Source organism: Melitaea cinxia, chromosome 14 (genome assembly GCF_905220565.1).
Source record: "Melitaea cinxia chromosome 14, ilMelCinx1.1, whole genome shotgun sequence".
Lineage (NCBI taxonomy): Eukaryota > Metazoa > Arthropoda > Insecta > Lepidoptera > Nymphalidae > Melitaea > Melitaea cinxia.
The window spans coordinates 14,744,541-14,761,879 of NC_059407.1; the positions used below are offsets into that span (position 1 = coordinate 14,744,541).

A 17,339-nucleotide genomic window follows, 5' to 3' on the forward strand; every position below is an offset into this window, starting at 1 on the left:
ACGATAGTGTCCTTCTTCCGATACTCAGGCAGAAAATGCACCAGCTGAGTATTCCGCCAAGAATGGTTCATTTTATATGTAGTATGCTATCTTGCAGAACAATATCTGTGAGACATCCACTATTCGTGCTTCCTCCCAGATTTATCTGGAAGGGTCTCCCTCAAGGCTCTGTCCTCAGTCCCTTGCTCTATAGTATTTATACACATGATCTCGATATGTCTGTTGATAGCTTTTGTAACATTCTGCAGTATGCAGACGACATAGTTTTGTATTATAGTTCAGATTCAGTAGAAAATTTATCTTTCCGCCTCAACTCTGCTTTACATTATCTAGGTCAGTGGCTGTGTGATAACGGTTTATCACTATCAATAAACAAATGCCAAGCTGTCACCTTTACCAGAAAAAGAGTAGCCCCTGTCTTTGATTTGTTTTATGAGGGTGAGCGCATCAACCTGGTGGACAAGGCAAAATTTCTTGGTATAATACTCGACAACAAATTGAACGGATTTTCCCACATAGAATATATTTCCAAAAAGTGTGAAAAATCACTTAATGTATTAAGAGCAGTATCAGGTGTATGGTGGGGTGCACATCCCTACTGCTTAAAATTAATTTATCATGCCCTTGTACGTAGCCATATGGATTATTGTCTGTTTGTTTTAGACCCTATTAGTAAGTTGCTATCACAAAAGTTAGATAAAATCCAATACAAAAGCCTACGGATTATTCTAGGTGCCATGAAATCGTCGCCCACTAATGCCCTACAGGTTGAGTGTGTTGACCCTCCTTTGCAAATCAGAAGACAATTTCTAAGCGATCGTTTTGTCATAAAATCATTACAGCTGTCTTCCCATCCTCTTTGGCCTAAACTTAACAAGCTCTCCCAACTCTGCAACCCAAACCGGCCACGTTCCTACATTTTAATCAGCTACACCAAATTTTCAAACCTCCCAAATCCTTTCTCAACCTCTTGTATCAATCCCTTATTCTCTACTTCCTTCAAAGCCCTTACCTACAATGTTCCTATCGTCACAGATTTGGGTCTAAAGAAAGGAGATCCTGATATAAAGTTTAAATTTCAAGAAATTCTTCATCAAAATTGGTTAAATCATCATCATATATATACCGATGCATCAAAACTTTCCCCGTCCAGCTGTGTTGGTGCTGCCTGCTGGATCCCTAAATTTAAAATCATCCTCCAATTTAAATGTCCCCCTGAAACATCTGTGTTTACCGGTGAAGCTGTTGCTATACTGGAAGCCATTCTCTTTGCCCTCTCCCATGACTTAGGACCGACCGTAATCTTTACTGACTCACTAAGTTGTCTCTTAGCCATTAAGGAAAATCCCTTTCGTAGCAAATTAAAAGTTTCTATTGTTTTTAAGATTAGAGAGGCTTTGCTCTCTTGCAGTCAAAAGGGTCTGCATATTCTACTTGTCTGGATTCCAGGCCATTCTGGCATTGCAGGCAACGAGACAGCGGACTCATGTGCTAAAGCTGCAATCCAAACTGGTATCCTTGACCATTACAAAAACTCCTGCCAAGACCTCCGTTCCCTAGCCAATATCCATATGGACAAGTCCTGGAATTTATCTTGGAGTTCATCAAAATTGGTAAAGGGTAAATTTTACTCAAACATACAACCAGACATCCCAAGACGCCCTTGGTTTTTTCTTCATAGACATGCTAGTCGCTGGGTCACATCCAGCATATGTCGCTTGCGTCTTGGTCATGCGTGTACACCTGTTCATCTTGCCAAAATCAGAGTTCGTGACCACTCATTGTGTGAATGTGGCCTTGACGAAGGCACGGTTTCCCACATCCTTTTTTCCTGTCCCAAACTCCTCCGTCCTATATATGACATCCTTCCCTATGATATTCCCCGCCCTATAAATGTTCAATGTTTGTTGATGTTAGTGTTTAGTCCCTACTGTACATTTTTGTGTAAATATTTTGAAATAAATAAAATTAAGTTGTAAATAAACCATGTGTCTGTCCTAGTGTAATTAGTTTGTAATAGTTTAGTTACTAACAGTGGTTGTCTTAGTCTAACATTAAATGTTTGTGTTGTTTTAGGTTAAGGTGTAACAATGAAAGTCTTACTATTTTGCCTGTTTTCAAAATTAAATTGAGACTGTTATCTCAACTGCACCGATCAATCAATCTCCTACGTGTGTTCTCCACTCTACGTGACATTGGCGGAATCAACCGTGCTTCTCTGGCACAACTGAAAGCCATTAAACCAATCAATCAATCAATCAACTTCTGATTGGCGCCTTAGTGGTTTTGGCTAACACACGTATTAGAGAGATTTTGGTGTTTTATTTTCATTTCTTTCGTTAATGTACTGTAAAAATAGTCTGTTTTTTATAATCATTGTATTTTACTCTCATTACTGGTTGTTGTAAGTATTTGTAGTTAGTTATTTATTATTTTTAGTATACTTAAATTTATTTTAGTTTAGATATAAGTTTTTTTTAATTCAATATGGAGGTCGATCGACCTCCTGATCCCCCCGATCCTGGGATTTTTAACAATATCCCTGATCCCTCTTTATTTAATTCATCTTCCGAATGTCGTAAACGACCGAATGAACATATTTTAACTGATATAGCATCTAAGAAAATAATTGTCAACCCGGCCACTGCAAATCCGTCCATCCAATCCATTTACGTACACCCATCTTTCTCTGAAGGTCCTAAAAAATACTCAGGTGATGATAAAGGCCCCTTCATCGTTCAGGTGTCGCGGGAAGTAACTGAGCCCTCCTCAGGTACTACTCTCCGTGCGATACAGTTTGGGCAATTTTTATATAAACATAAAATCAGCTCCGTCGTAAAAGACGGAGTGAAAAATCTAGGCAGAAATAAAATCTCTGTTCAATTTGATTCCGCTGATGCAGCTAATTCATTTTTAAATAACCCCATTCTAAGCCTCTGCAAATATAATGCCTTTATCCCGACATATAATATATCTCGAATGGGTTTAGTTAAAGGAGTTCCCGTGGACTGGTCGATGGAGGAATTCGTCGACTCATTAGAACTTCCGGCTGGATGCGGTGAAGTTGTGAAAGCGAGACGTATGAATCGCAAAGTTCTCAATGAGGGAGTCATCACCTGGGTTCCTACCCAATCCATAGTTTTGACCTTTAGGGGACAAATATTGCCCACTAAAATTTTCTCCTATCACACTGCCCTTCCTGTAGAAACCTATAACCTTCCTACTATCATGTGTCTCAGTTGTTGCCGCTACGGGCATGTTAAAAATCAATGCAGATCGAAATCGAGGTGCTACAAATGTTCACAGCAACATGGTGGAGATTCATGTGATGTCACTAAGGACAATGCTTCTTGTGTTCATTGCTCAGGAACGCATTTCGCTACAGACAAAGGTTGCCCTGAGTATTCGCGACAACACTCGATTAAATTAGAAATGGCCGCTAGTAATAGTTCATATTTCGAAGCATCCACTAAATTTCCTCCTGTTCGTAGATCCTACGCGGAGATTACTAAAGAAGTATCCTCCCCGTCCTTACATATTTCTCTAAGCCCCCACAATGCCAGCCCTTCCTCAAACAATTCCATCTCCTCCTACCGCAAAACCGTAGTCCGTTCTGCTCGCACCTCTTCCGCTCTTGGGAAAGGGTACGATAGACAAGCCCACCAAGCCATTATTGGCAGCTGTCCTTCCACCACTCCTAACGGTTGCGCTATTAATGAAAACAATAACACTCCTTCCTTTAGAAACTCCTCAAACCTTTTAGAAATGCTTACTGAACTCATCCTTAGTATGGTTGTTTCATGCAGTGATGTTCCCCTACCGTCCAACGTTGCCCTTAACCTTTCCAAACTAGCTAATCTTGCTAATAATGTTTCCGACCAGCTTCCTTCAGTGGAACTGCCAGAGCATTCGTCCTAAAAAACATGAACTCATTTCCCTCATCAATCAGCATAGTCCGTCCATTATTGCCATCTCTGAAACATGGTTAGTTCCTGGTTCTCGGTTTCGGGTCCCAGGTTTCTCCTGTTTGAGGGATGACAGAAGTGATGGATATGCAGGTTGTGCCCTTTTTATCCGCCATTTTATCCCATTTTCTCAAATCCCCCTCCCTCCCAGCCAGCACTTTAGTGCTGTTGCCGTGAGATCCTTAAACATTTCTATCCTTTCTATATATATACCTCATCCTTCTTCTTCCCTTTTTCCAGATCTTCACTCTGTCTTTTCTATACTACCTCCTCCTGTCCTTATAATGGGTGACTTTAACGCTCATCACACTGCATGGGGCTGTTATTCCTGTGATAGATATGCTCACTTATTGGTGGACATTGTTGATGATGTCAATCTTTGCATCCTTAATGATGGTTCGCCTACTCGTAGGGTTTTCCCTTCGCAAAACCCCGGGTCTGCAGTAGATTTGTCCTTATCGTCTCCCTCTCTTGCTTCACAACTTTCATGGAATATCCTTTCTTCCACTTTTGGCAGTGACCACTTTCCTATCGTCTTATCTCTTAATCAAAGTTCCACTTCTTCTATTATCTCAAATCCTAATCCCCTATTAAAATATTCCCTCAAAAATGTAAATTGGTCTGACTTTGCCAGTTCTGTTGATGACATATTGGACGCTATCCCAGGTTTTATAGGTGGTGAAAATATCATTCTCTGTTACGAATCATTTGTCAATGCTCTTACAACTGCCGCCGATTTTCATTTTCCTAAAAAATATTTTCCCAAAAAACAGGTGCTTTCCACTCCCTGGTGGGATGAGGAATGCACTCGTGTATCTAAACAAAGAACAGAGGCAGAGTCTATGTATTCTGTGTCTATGTCCCCTTCTAATTTTTTACATTATAAACGGTTAGACGCTAAATTGAAAAGATTAGTATCGAAAAAGAAAAAATGCTGCTGGGTTGATTTTTGTGAATCACTTTCTCCGCGATCTCCTTCTTCAGTAGTTTGGACAAAACTTAAAAAATTTCGTCGTTCCCTCATTTCAAGTAATAATTCTTCTAATGATCCATCAGAATGGCTTAACAATTTTGCTGACAAACTTGCTCCTCCCTTTGTTCCTCACCAGAACAACTTTCTTCCTTCTCTTCCAAAACCTATCTCAGACGAAATGGATGCTCCATTTTCCTTCTCTGAGCTCCAGTGTGCTTTGTCTGGGCTTACAGACTCCTCTCCTGGAGAAGATGGCATTCCCTACTCTTTTATAAAAAACTTAAATCATAAATCTCAAGTTATATTTTTAAACATAATTAATGGATTTTATACAACAGGCGTTCTTCCAGACTCTTGGAAAACACAAATAGTTTTACCAATTTTAAAACCAGGCAAAAATCCGTCAGATTCAAATTCCTACAGACCCATCGCCCTTTCATCTACTTTAGCGAAAATTACAGAGCATCTGTTGAAGAACCGTTTGGAATGGGTAATGGAAAGTAGAAATATTCTCTCTCCCTCTCAATTTGGCTTTCGAAAGGGAATGAGCACAATGGATAGTCTCAGCATTCTCACCACAGATATTCGAATAGCCTTTGCAAAAGGAGAGTACCTTGTGGGTGTATTCCTAGACATAAATTCTGCATATGACAATGTTCTTCTCGCGGTACTCAGGCAAAAACTACATCAGCTGGGTATTCCACCGAGGATGATACATTTCATATGTAATTTACTTTTCTGCAGATCAATATCTGTAAGATTCCAAAACGTCTCTCTTCCCCCCAGACTTGTCTGGAAAGGTCTCCCTCAAGGCTCCGTCCTTAGTCCTTTACTTTATAGCATCTACACCTCTGATCTCGAATTATCTGTCAATAATTTTTGCAACATTTTACAATACGCTGATGACATTGCCATATATTATCGATCAAATTCAGTCGATGATATCACATTTAGGGTTAACTCTGCTTTGCATTATCTAGGCCAGTGGCTGTCTGACCATGGCTTATCTTTATCGATAACCAAAAGCCAGGCAGTTGCTTTCTCTAGAAAAAGAATCGTCCCTGTCTTCGATTTTCATTATGGAGGTCAGCGCATTGACCTCGTAGATAAGGCTAAATTTCTGGGAGTTATTCTCGATAACCGACTTAATGGACTTTCTCATACAGAGCACATTCTTAAAAAATGTGAAAAAGGTATCAATGCCCTTCGGGCAGTTTCAGGCGTTTGGTGGGGAGCTCACCCATATTTTCAAAAACTCCTCTACAATGCCATAGTTCGTAGCCATATGGACTATGGTTTATTCGTTTTAGACCCTATTATTAAATCAGCTTCAGAAAAACTAAATAAAATACAATACAAATGCCTTAGAATCATTCTGGGTGCTATGAAATCTACACCCACGAATGCTCTGCAGGTTGAATGCGTTGACCCTCCGTTGCAAATAAGGAGACAATTCCTTTGTGATCGGTTTGTCAGCAAAATGTTACAGCTATCTTCACATCCTCTTTGGAGTCGTTTAAGCGAACTATCACAAATTCACAATCCCAACAAACCCGAATCATGTCTTTTGAATAGCTTCCTGTACTTTACTAAACTTCCAAATCCATATATTCAACTGCCTATAAATCCTCTTTTTTCTATTCCCTATAAAGCTCTTGTATATCGTCCTGTCATTGTTACAAACCTTGGTCTTATCAAAGGTTCCCCGAACACTAAGTCTCTCTTTAATTATGTAGTTCATCAAAATTGGTCCGATCATCTACTTATTTATACCGATGCGTCTAAACTGTCAGCAAATAGCTGCGTTGGCGCAGCCTGCTGGATCCCAAAATTCAAAATTATTTTACAGTTTAAGTGCCCGCCTGAATCATCGGTCTTCACCGGTGAAGCCGTCGCTATTTTGGAAGCTATTTTATATGCCCACTCCCACGATTTAAGACAAACCGTAATTTTGACTGACTCCTTAAGTTGCCTATTAGCAATTAAGGAAAACCCGTTTCGTAGCAGAAAAAGATTTGTCATTATTTTAAAGATCAGGGAAGTTTTGTTTTTATGTCATCAGAAAGGTTTGCAGATCACTCTTGTTTGGATTCCCAGTCACTCTGATATTCCCGGCAACGAGACTGCGGATTCATGTGCCAAATCTGCCATCCAAATCGGCTCCCATGCTCACTATAAAAATTTCTGTTATGATCTTGGTGTTGCAGCGAATACTCGGTTGGCCAATTCGTGGACATCATCTTGGATATCATCCAAAATGGTAAAAGGTAAATACTATGCGAGCCTGCAACCAGAAATCCCTAGACGACCATGGTTTTTCCGTTTTAGACACGCCGATCGCTGGGTCACTTCGACCATTTGCAGGTTGCGTTTAGGTCACGCGTGCACACCTAGACATCTCGCAAAAATTAGAGTACGGGACCATTCACTCTGTGAATGCGGTTTAGATGAAGGATCCCCATCCCATATCCTGTTTAATTGCCCCAAACTCCTTCATCCGTTGTATGACGTACTCCCTCCTGAAGTTCCCCGCCCTATAAATGTTGAATCTTTATTAATGTTTGTGTTTAGTCCTCTGTGTTCCTTTTTATGTAAATATATTAAATATAATAAAATTAAATTGTAAATATTACAAAAAAATTATATATATTTAGTACAATGTTATATACTTATTAATATTTTTATATTTTTGTACATTTTGAGAGTATTGTGAATAAATACATACTATTTTCGTGTATTTTCAAAATTTAACTAAATTATATTCTCAAATCCACCGAAATAATAACAATCTCCGTCGTGTGTTCTCCATCCCACGTGACATTGGCGAAATGATATGTGTCAAACTGACACAACTAAAAGCCATTAAGCAAAGAACTGAACTGAAACTTCTAACTTAAGTGGTCAATTATTTTTATTGATAACTTTTTTATTTCACATTCCATCTTTTACATATTAATTAAGAAGTCGGTAACAATGGGCGAAGTATCTCTAGAAACGTCAGCCTATGCAAAACTAATTCTACATGCTGCGAAATATCCACATTGTGCTGTGAACGGTGTCCTCCTTGCTGACGGAAATAAAATCAGATCTGGAGCTAAGAATCAAGACTTAGACATAGTGGATACAGTGCCATTGTTCCACCACAGTCATTACTTATCACCAATGGCAGAGGTTGCTTTAACACAGGTAAAATTCACTTGATTTTATTCATAAATTATTCAATTAAGTTATAACTCCTTGTAAGGTTAAAATTTTTCATTTGGCGCAGCGGTTACAGCCATTGTTGTTGCGCTAGTGTTTGAGTGTTCAATCCTCGCTCATGGTAAACATTTGTATAGGCACTATAGATACAAGTGTTTGCCCATAGTCTGGGTATTTGTGCTTATGTATTGTGTTTCTGTGCCCTCTACACAGGATTAAATCCTACTCAACGGTAGTTTAGTGTGAGGTGGTTTTCTTTGTTTGTTAATTAAGTAATGTGTTACAGATAGAAACTATGGCGCAAGCTGACAACAGAGTAATAGCTGGCTATTATGCTGCCTGTGAGAATTTCAGAGATAACACGGTGGAAAAGTGTCCAGGGCAAAAGATAGCCGAGAAGATTGTTGAACACTTTCCCTCAGCTGTTTTTATTGTAGTAAGTACCTCCTTATTAGGAACATTTTTAAGTTTGTTGTTCTGATAAATATACAACAGAAATATAAATCCTCTCTTAGATATACAAATAAGTTACTTTTGTAATTTATTTTTTTCTATCAAGAATCTTTTTTATTCAGAATTGCCATATACTTTAAAATAATAGTAAAACTCATAATAAGCGAAGAATGTCAATAAGAGTCACAAATAAGTCTTGAGTTGTATGCATTAGCTGATGTTATCATTAAATTATAAAAAGAAATATGAGTACATTTTTATGTTCTATGTAAAGAAATAAATTTGAAGTAATGCTCATATAATTATTTTTATTTATTTAACTAAAATAATATAAAAATTATACTTTTATATAGATTGACAATAAAAGGTTAGTGCAACATTTGGAGACGCCAGCTATAAAACTGCACAAGTTTGCAGATGGCAAGTGGAAGCCAAAAGATGCCAACAAAGTTCTCTTCCGTAAGTATATACTGTTTTTCTGTGAATTAGTTGATTTATCTGTTTGTCTACTTGGTGAACAGTGGACCTCTTTTATTTTGTTTTTAAAATGATAAACCAATACGGGATGTAAAATATGATAATTAGTAATAAGTATAACAGCTAAAAGGATAAATGGGTATTTAGTGAACTTTATATTGATTGTGCTGGATGACGATTGCGAAAAATTGGAATGTCTGGTGCAAACTTGGGAAGACCTACGTCCAGCGCTGGATTGTGATAGGCTGAAGTGATATTGATTTTTTTAATTACAAAGGAAGTTAACATTAATCAATACTTACATAAAAAAAGGATACTTTTTATTTAAAAAAAAAGGTAAAGATCTCTCTCTAATACTTATTTCATAGCCTTCAATGCGGGCGAAGCCACGGGTAAAAATAAAAAATAGAATCACCACTTGAAAACCCAATAGTGCTAGTCTTGATTTGTAACTGCAACTTTCTTCTAAAATCTGTTGCTCCTATTCTATAAAATATATTTTTTTTAATATATTTTCCAGAAACTCCATATGTATTGGAAACAGTTTCGCATTTACTACAGCGCGGGGTCCAGAAAGATCTTATAGACTTTGACAATTATCTAGATGACCTGTCACAAGACTGGACGAATCTAGGTATTGAAAAACTTATCGCCAGCATAAATGCATCAAATTCCATCGACTGTAAGGATAAAGATTATTAAGTTAATATTAATATATTAAATTATAATAAATATAACTGTTTGTATATTTGGCGGGGTTTGGGGCATGGGGCGCTTTATAATCTTGTTTTGGAAATGGGGCACATTTAGTTATATGTGTTCTAGTAACACTACAATAATTCATTCAAGAAAAAAAGAAATTGACTAATCTTTATCTGCCTTTGGATTAAGTCAAAGAGATTTCAATAAATTCTAGACGCTTAAATCTAGAGGCAGATAATAATATCTTGATTGGGTCAAAAATGTTAAGAGAACTTTTTGTTTTACACTTTTAAAGAAAATATTTGTAAGATGGAAGTACCAAAATGCTATATTTAGGACGTATGTAACTATTAATTATTATAACCAAGCCTTATATACCCTCTTTGATATGCAAAGGTTAAAATTAGGAATGGTAGAGGTTAGATGTATGGTTAAAACTTTTCTTAAGAGAATTGTTTTTGTTTTATTTATTTTAAGACTTTGGATATTGTTTGTTTAGTTTGGAATTATTTCGTGAATTATTATGTAGTGTTTATTATGAAATAGTTATTTACTTATAAAATAAATTAATTGTAAAAATATATATATGTGTGTGTACAAACAGGTATGATTGTCTATATTAATTATGTAATGAGAAAATATGTATTTGTGCTAATTATTGTACTTTAATAAGCATATGTTAATAGCGTTATCCACAACTGGAAACAGACTCGAAGACTTATTATTTAAATGACATCTGTGAATGTAAATGTTTGTCATATTATAACTAGATAAAAGAGTATTTGTATAGCATTCATTTGTCGAAAATAAAACAAGATTTAGTATGTTAGTATAATTATTTATATCATACAACATTATTAAAGTAATCTTCTACCAATTTCTTGCATTTATTTATACCACCCAAGTCACTGACTTTCCCTTGGAATTTACCATTTTTGAATGCACCTTTACCTTTTAATATGTCCGTTATTCTGGAACAAATTGAATAGTAATTTGTTTATTTTGAACAGTATATACTAATAAAAAGTATGGTACTAATAATAAATAAAATAAATGGTATGAAAAGTTTTTTTTGTTTTAACGCGCTAATCTCAGAAACTACTACTTCGAATTGAAAAATACTTTTTGTGTTAGATAGTCCATTTCCCGAGGAAGGTTATATAATATTTTAGTACCCTTTTTTTAATGAGTGTACATCATATTCAATAAGTTTCATATATTTACGTATGTATGTAGGGCCAAAAATAAGTAAGGATGATTTTGATAATTTTGTACCCCATGTGAGGGGATGTAAGATTTTTTCAAACCTAAGTTAAGTCTAAGTATGCGAATTGAAGTCGTACAAACAATCATTATTTACCTCAACTTAAAAATGTGTAATTTAAGGAAATTAACATTCAGATAATTAACAGACGATGCACTTTAGCAACAATGTTATTATTAAATAATACTTACTGCTGTCCTAAAGCTTTAAAATCACTTTCTTCGCTTTGTATTATAATTTGCCCTTCTTTCGGCTTATCGGGATCTTCAGAAGCGACAAAAACAAACATACCCTCGTTTTCTAAACCCCTACATATAGCTCTATTGAAATCCGGATTGGCCTCTTTCTTGAAAAGGAACACGAATTTCGGTTTCGGTTGTGTGTTTTTTATTTTATTGACCTCATATTGAGCTAATTCAGACAGAACGTTCTGTAAATTCTTACTCGAAACTTTTAAGTTTTTCTGAAGTTTAGACACCAATTCTTCGTGTTTTGATGGTTCATTTCTGAAAAAAAAAAACTAGCTTTTCACCCGTTTTTTGGTGTTCAGTTTTTTCTTATTAAAACCAAGCCTATGTTACTCATTGTCAGTAGTAACGTAGCAATCTACGGATGAAAGAATTTTTTTCAGTTAAGTAGTTTATTTTTGGTTAGCAGATAGGTACGCATTAAGGGCTTTTGCAAGTAAATAAAAAAAAAGTTAATCATTACATAGTAATTTAAATTAGAAAAGTTAATCACTTACAAACAAATTATATCAATAATAAAAATGTTAGAAATTCTTATAATGCTGTTACTGACAATAAAATTTTTAATTATCTGTATTATTACTAAAAAAAAAAAAAAATATGTTGAACTTACTTCAAAAGACCTGTAAGTGCCTTCTCTCTATCCAACATTTTTTGAAACGTTTTTGTGACTCGGTTTCCAACTAAAAACCTAAGATTTGTTTTTCCTTTCTTCCCTGGTTCGACACCTAATAATTTAATCATTTGCAGTTGACTGAAAATATTATAGAAAAAAAAACATTATTTGTATACACATTCAAGTTAGTTATAATTACGACTCGTCCATCCGCCTTATATATTATACATAGACTAAGATACATAGAATAAGGTACATAGAATAAGATATATAAAATAATTCATAGAATAAAAAAAGACGCAAACTCAGCGTCTGGTCGGCCCCCCCTGACATCCGCTAGGCCCAAGACTGTAGTAGTTAAGCAGAGACATTAAAGCCTCCAAATCGGTTACATGTCTTTCATTTTTTTATTTAAATTAAGTTAGTTAATAGTAAATTAATATAAATTGTTTCCAAACGCCCCAACGAACCAAAAGTGGCGCAGCCGGTGAGGATTCTTTTATAGCCTCCGTAGTTTTCGTGTTTTTCCGACGTCGAAATTCGTCGACAAAAATTACGCGAATATTCTACGTGAGCAGAGATCCTTCGAACCAAATAAATATTCTTTTGTGTCTCGAGAAGCAGAGAAGACAATAGGGAGTAGCGATCATTTGGTGAGTCAATCTTTTCGCCAATCCTTGTTCCCGTAATCCTCCTGTATTTTTCATATAAGTTATTAAGTTATTGTTATTTTTGAGATCAAACCTTGCTCATTATAACGTTGTGAAATTGATATCTCCGTATGAAATTATTCGGACTTATCTTTCTTAGAATAGGAACATAGAGTAGTAAGGAACATAGATACTTCATTAAATTAAATATTAAAGTTAGAATTGTATTAAAGAAATTAAATAATATTAAATTTTTATAATACTAATGTTATCATATTTTATTTTATAAAATTAAATTTTGAATTGAATTAAATAAAAATTAATTAATAAATTGTTATAACATTAGTGTTATAATTTTTTTTAAGAAAATAAAATTGAAATTGAATGAAATAAATTAAATTCATAAAAATTGTTATAATATTAAAGTGTTATGACATTTTATTTAAGAAAATAAATTTCGAATTGTTTATAGAAATTAATTTGTTATAATATTAAAGTGTTATGATATTTTATTTCAGAAAATAAAATTAAAATTGAATTGAATAAATTAAATTAATAAATTGTTATAATATTAGTGTTATGATATTTTATTTAAGAAAATAAAATTAAAATTGAATTGAATAAATTAAATTAATAAATTGTTATAATATTAAAGTGTTATGATATTTTATTTAAGAAAATAAACTTAAAATTGAATTGAATGAATTTAATTAATAAATTGTTAGGTATAATATTAAGGTATCATGATATTTTATTTAAGAAAATAATAAAAAAAATTAATTAAATTAATAAATTGTTATAATATGTAAGTGTTTATTATGATACATAATTTAATAAAATTAAATTTTCAATTGAATTAAAAAATAAATAATATTAAATTATTATATAATTAAACATATAATAAGTTTCAATTGATATTACAAGTTTAAATGCTAATAAATTCTAAGACGATTTTACAATATATCATTTTATAAATTTACAAATTATATTTTACAATTTTTGTTTAATTTTTTTAATTTGATTTATATTATCATTTTATTTTGTGTTTTTTTTTTATTATGTGTGATTTTTTTCTCGTGTGAAAGTATTTAATATGTAAGCCAGTTGCATCCTCTGATCATTTCATTACTCTATAATCATGACAACAACAACCGTATCACTAATACCAAAAGAAATTATAGATCTAATTCCGCTATATAGTGGTGATAAAAGACGGTTAAATCTTTATTTACGAAAATGTCATTACGTGATTGAGCGGTATAGGTAACGAGGAATAAAATCTTTACGTTTTTAATGCTTACGAGTAGACTAAGAGATGATGCAGCTGCGCTTTTATCTGAACGAGAGGACATTGTTACATGATCCACTTTAATAACCCTGTTAATTCAACATTTATAATTTTTTTTAAGATATATTCATTACCAATTTTTCATGAATCAGAAAACAAAACTGTTGCCATTATTCCTAAATATCCTTACCTTTTGGCGAAAGGAATAAAGTACTTACCACTTGTAAAACCGTGCTGTTCATTGTCGACCAGCGACCAATTCCTATGCAATTCAGACAACGCTGACCAAGCAATGTGGTCCTGAGGTCAGTAAACAATTTGTATTTGGCACTTACCTGATGACTATCGATGAACCCTGTGACCTAGCAATTCACGGAGTTCCCTTCCACCACCGAGCTCTAATAGAATCAAATGTCGCTAAGAAGATCCCAATTAAAAACGGATATGACTCTATCTAGTCCAAGTGTACTCAACATGAAAGGAATAAGTTTAGGTGAAGTGACATATATGGCCTTTTCGTTAAAACATAGTGCAGTGATTAAAAGTGTTCTAATGATAAGAAAGACGATAACTTCAGTGAAATTTTAAGATACGTAGCATTAGTTCTAGTAATTATAAGTCTTTTCTTTTTTTAACCGACTTCCAAAAAAGGAGGAGGTTCTCAATTCGACTGTATTTTTTTTTATTTTTTTTTATGTATGTTACATCAGAACTTTTGACCGGGTAGACCGATTTCGACAAATTTTGTTTTAATCGAAAGGTGGTGTGTGCCAATTGGTCCCATTTAAATTTATTTGAGATCTAACAACTACTTTTCGAGTTATATCTAATAATGCGTTTTTACTTGACGCTTTTTTCGTCGACCTACGTTGTATTATACCACATAACTTTCTACTGGATGTACCGATTTTGATAATTCTTTTTTTGTTGGAAAGGGGATATCCCTAGTTTGGTACCGTGATAAGGAAACCAGGATCTGATGATGGAACCCTAGAGAAATCGAGGGAAACTCTCGAAAATCCGTAATAACTTTTTACTGGGTGTACCGATTTTGATAATTTTTAATTTAATCGAAAGCTGATGTTTATCATGTAGTCACATATAAATTTTATCGAGATCTGATAACTACTTTTTGAGTAATCTTTGATAACGCGTAGTTTCTTGACTATTTTTTCGTCGATATACGTTGTATTACTTGTCGATGTAATTGAAGTCGGTTTTTTTTTTCGTTTGCGAGCAAACACAATTATTATATTTTATGTAATGTGGCTAAAATTGTCAAAATGTTTATTATTTAACTAAAATTATCGGAATAAATCTCAAATCGATCCTTCCGATAATTTTCCTCTTAGGGATGGAGGAGTTATAATTACGACTCGTCCATCCGCCTTATATATTATACATAGACTAAGATACATAGAATAAGGTACATAGAATAAGATATATAAAATAATTCATAGAATAAAAAAAGACGCAAACTCAGCGTCTGGTCGGCCCCCCCTGACATCCGCTAGGCCCAAGACTGTAGTAGTTAAGCAGAGACATTAAAGCCTCCAAATCGGTTACATGTCTTTCATTTTTTTATTTAAATTAAGTTAGTTAATAGTAAATTAATATAAATTGTTTCCAAACGCTCCGAAACCAAAAGTAGTTATTAACAAACAACCGGCAATAAAATAAAATTAATTATGTCAAAAACAGAATAGAATAAGTAAAAGTAAGATTAACAAACACCCGGCAATAAAATAAAATTAATTATTTCAAAAAAAGAATAGAATGAGTAAAAGTAAGATAGAAATGTCTGTTTGTCTCTTACAAACAAACAACAATTCAACATTCATTTTATTAGGTTTTTTTTTCTGAGGAAGGGCACAGCGGGAAATTTTCTGCTCAAAATTTGTAGCAGTCCAACTGGGGTAGTACCTCGACCTTACAGAAGACCTAAGCTGAGCCTGTAGTGTATGGTGACCAGAGCTTCTGGGGGGCTAGGGTGAGCAAGGCGCTTGCAATGCTTCAGGTGTTACAGGCATCTATAAGCTATGGTAATCGCTTACCATCAGGTGAGCCGTATATTTTAGATACTATTTTCAACATACTAGACAACTTCTTGGGATTCAATTATAATTTTAGTAAAAATTCTATTATACAAATCCTTTACAAAGATTTAAGAAAAACTATTTCTGGACCTTTTTCAACTAGCCCGTTGGCCTACAAGCTGCGCCACCCTGACCCTGCTTTCTGCTCCGGGGTTTGTGAGTTCGATTCCCACCCTGATAAACCTTTCTAAATGAGTTCTACACCGGAACTTGGAGAGTATGTTAAGCCGTTGGTCCCGGTTGTTATTAATTTTTCTGACGTAACCACAATCTAGACCCACCCTGCCCCCATGTAAGCAAAACAAAGACCCTTTGGGCGTTTACGTAATACTTGAATGACCCCTAATAGGATGTCACAGGCTAAATGCATACAAAAGTTTAAATGGGTTTACCCATACCTTAAATTGGACACATGTGTGCCACAACACATATTCTCATCAACATCACCAATGCATATCACGCGGATTGTATCCATACAGTCCTTAGGTAGACCCCTTGTATGAGCCTGGAAGGAAATATTTAAAAAAATTAATTAATTTTTAATTTTTTTTTTTTTTATCATTTTGGGACATTTATCAATGGATAGGTTGGTATTGTTTTTGGCATGCTCAGTGTCACATACTTTACTTTTGTAACTTAAGTGTAGTGATAAATCTTTATTTTAATTAAGAATAAAATAATATTATTATCTTTATTGCTTGTCCTTTTTATTTTCTTCTTCTTCTTCTTCTTTTGAATTCTAGCTTCCTCTAGGATTTGCCAACATCCGAGTGATTGAATTTGTTTATTTTGAAATTGACTCTACTAAATATGATGGTTTTGTGAGATTACAAATTTATGTCAGAGAAAGTGAATAATTTAAAATCTGTTGGTCCACCTAAACCTTTTTATTTTTTACTGTTAGAAATATTTTGGTAGATTTTGTTCATTTTAAATTTACTTTTCTTTATATAGAAAAAAAAAGAAATTGAAGGTAATATATTATAAGTTAAATTGTCTCTTACAAACAAACAACAATTCAACATTCATTTTATTAGGTCATGTCATCAAATACCCAAACCCTATCAGCATAGTTGACAATCACCATCCACCCTTATTAGTTAGTTTTGAACAAAGCGACTTAGCTAATATAGATGAAAAGACTACTGAAAGATTAAACTTCTATAAGGCAAACTATGGTAATATTATCAATGATTTAAATAATACACCTTGGCTTAAGAGCCATTTCACAAAAATAGGTAACAATCCGCGAAATTGTAATATTTTGACGTCGTTAATTTCAGTGTTGGATGCAATAATGTAATTTATATTCTTGAAATATAATAGAGCAACCTTTGTTGTAGTCCATAGTCAGATCAGAATTTTGATTTATATTATGTGTATAAAATTATTAACCTTTTCATCAG

General features: G+C 34.1%; 2 protein-coding genes across 2 annotated transcripts in view; one reads left to right on the forward strand and one right to left on the reverse strand.

Annotated features, from left to right (window-relative positions):
- Positions 1-7,826: 7,826 nt before the first annotated feature.
- LOC123659964 (ER membrane protein complex subunit 8/9 homolog) lies at positions 7,827-10,648 on the forward strand. The gene is made up of 4 exons (XM_045595119.1): positions 7,827-8,124; positions 8,426-8,575; positions 8,946-9,051; positions 9,590-10,648. Exons 1-4 carry the CDS (start codon positions 7,912-7,914, stop codon positions 9,769-9,771), a joined length of 651 nt encoding a protein of 216 aa, XP_045451075.1. The 5' UTR covers positions 7,827-7,911; the 3' UTR covers positions 9,772-10,648.
- LOC123659963 (alanine--glyoxylate aminotransferase 2, mitochondrial) overlaps positions 10,589-17,339 on the reverse strand; it is a 29,531-nt gene continuing 22,780 nt past the window's right edge. The window contains exons 12-15 of the mRNA XM_045595118.1: positions 16,332-16,438; positions 11,897-12,037; positions 11,227-11,541; positions 10,589-10,742 (exon numbers count right to left, since the gene is read on the reverse strand). Of these exons, the coding sequence (XP_045451074.1) occupies positions 10,616-10,742; positions 11,227-11,541; positions 11,897-12,037; positions 16,332-16,438 (690 nt within the window). The 3' untranslated portion in view covers positions 10,589-10,615. The remainder of the gene's footprint in view (positions 10,743-11,226; positions 11,542-11,896; positions 12,038-16,331; positions 16,439-17,339) is intronic.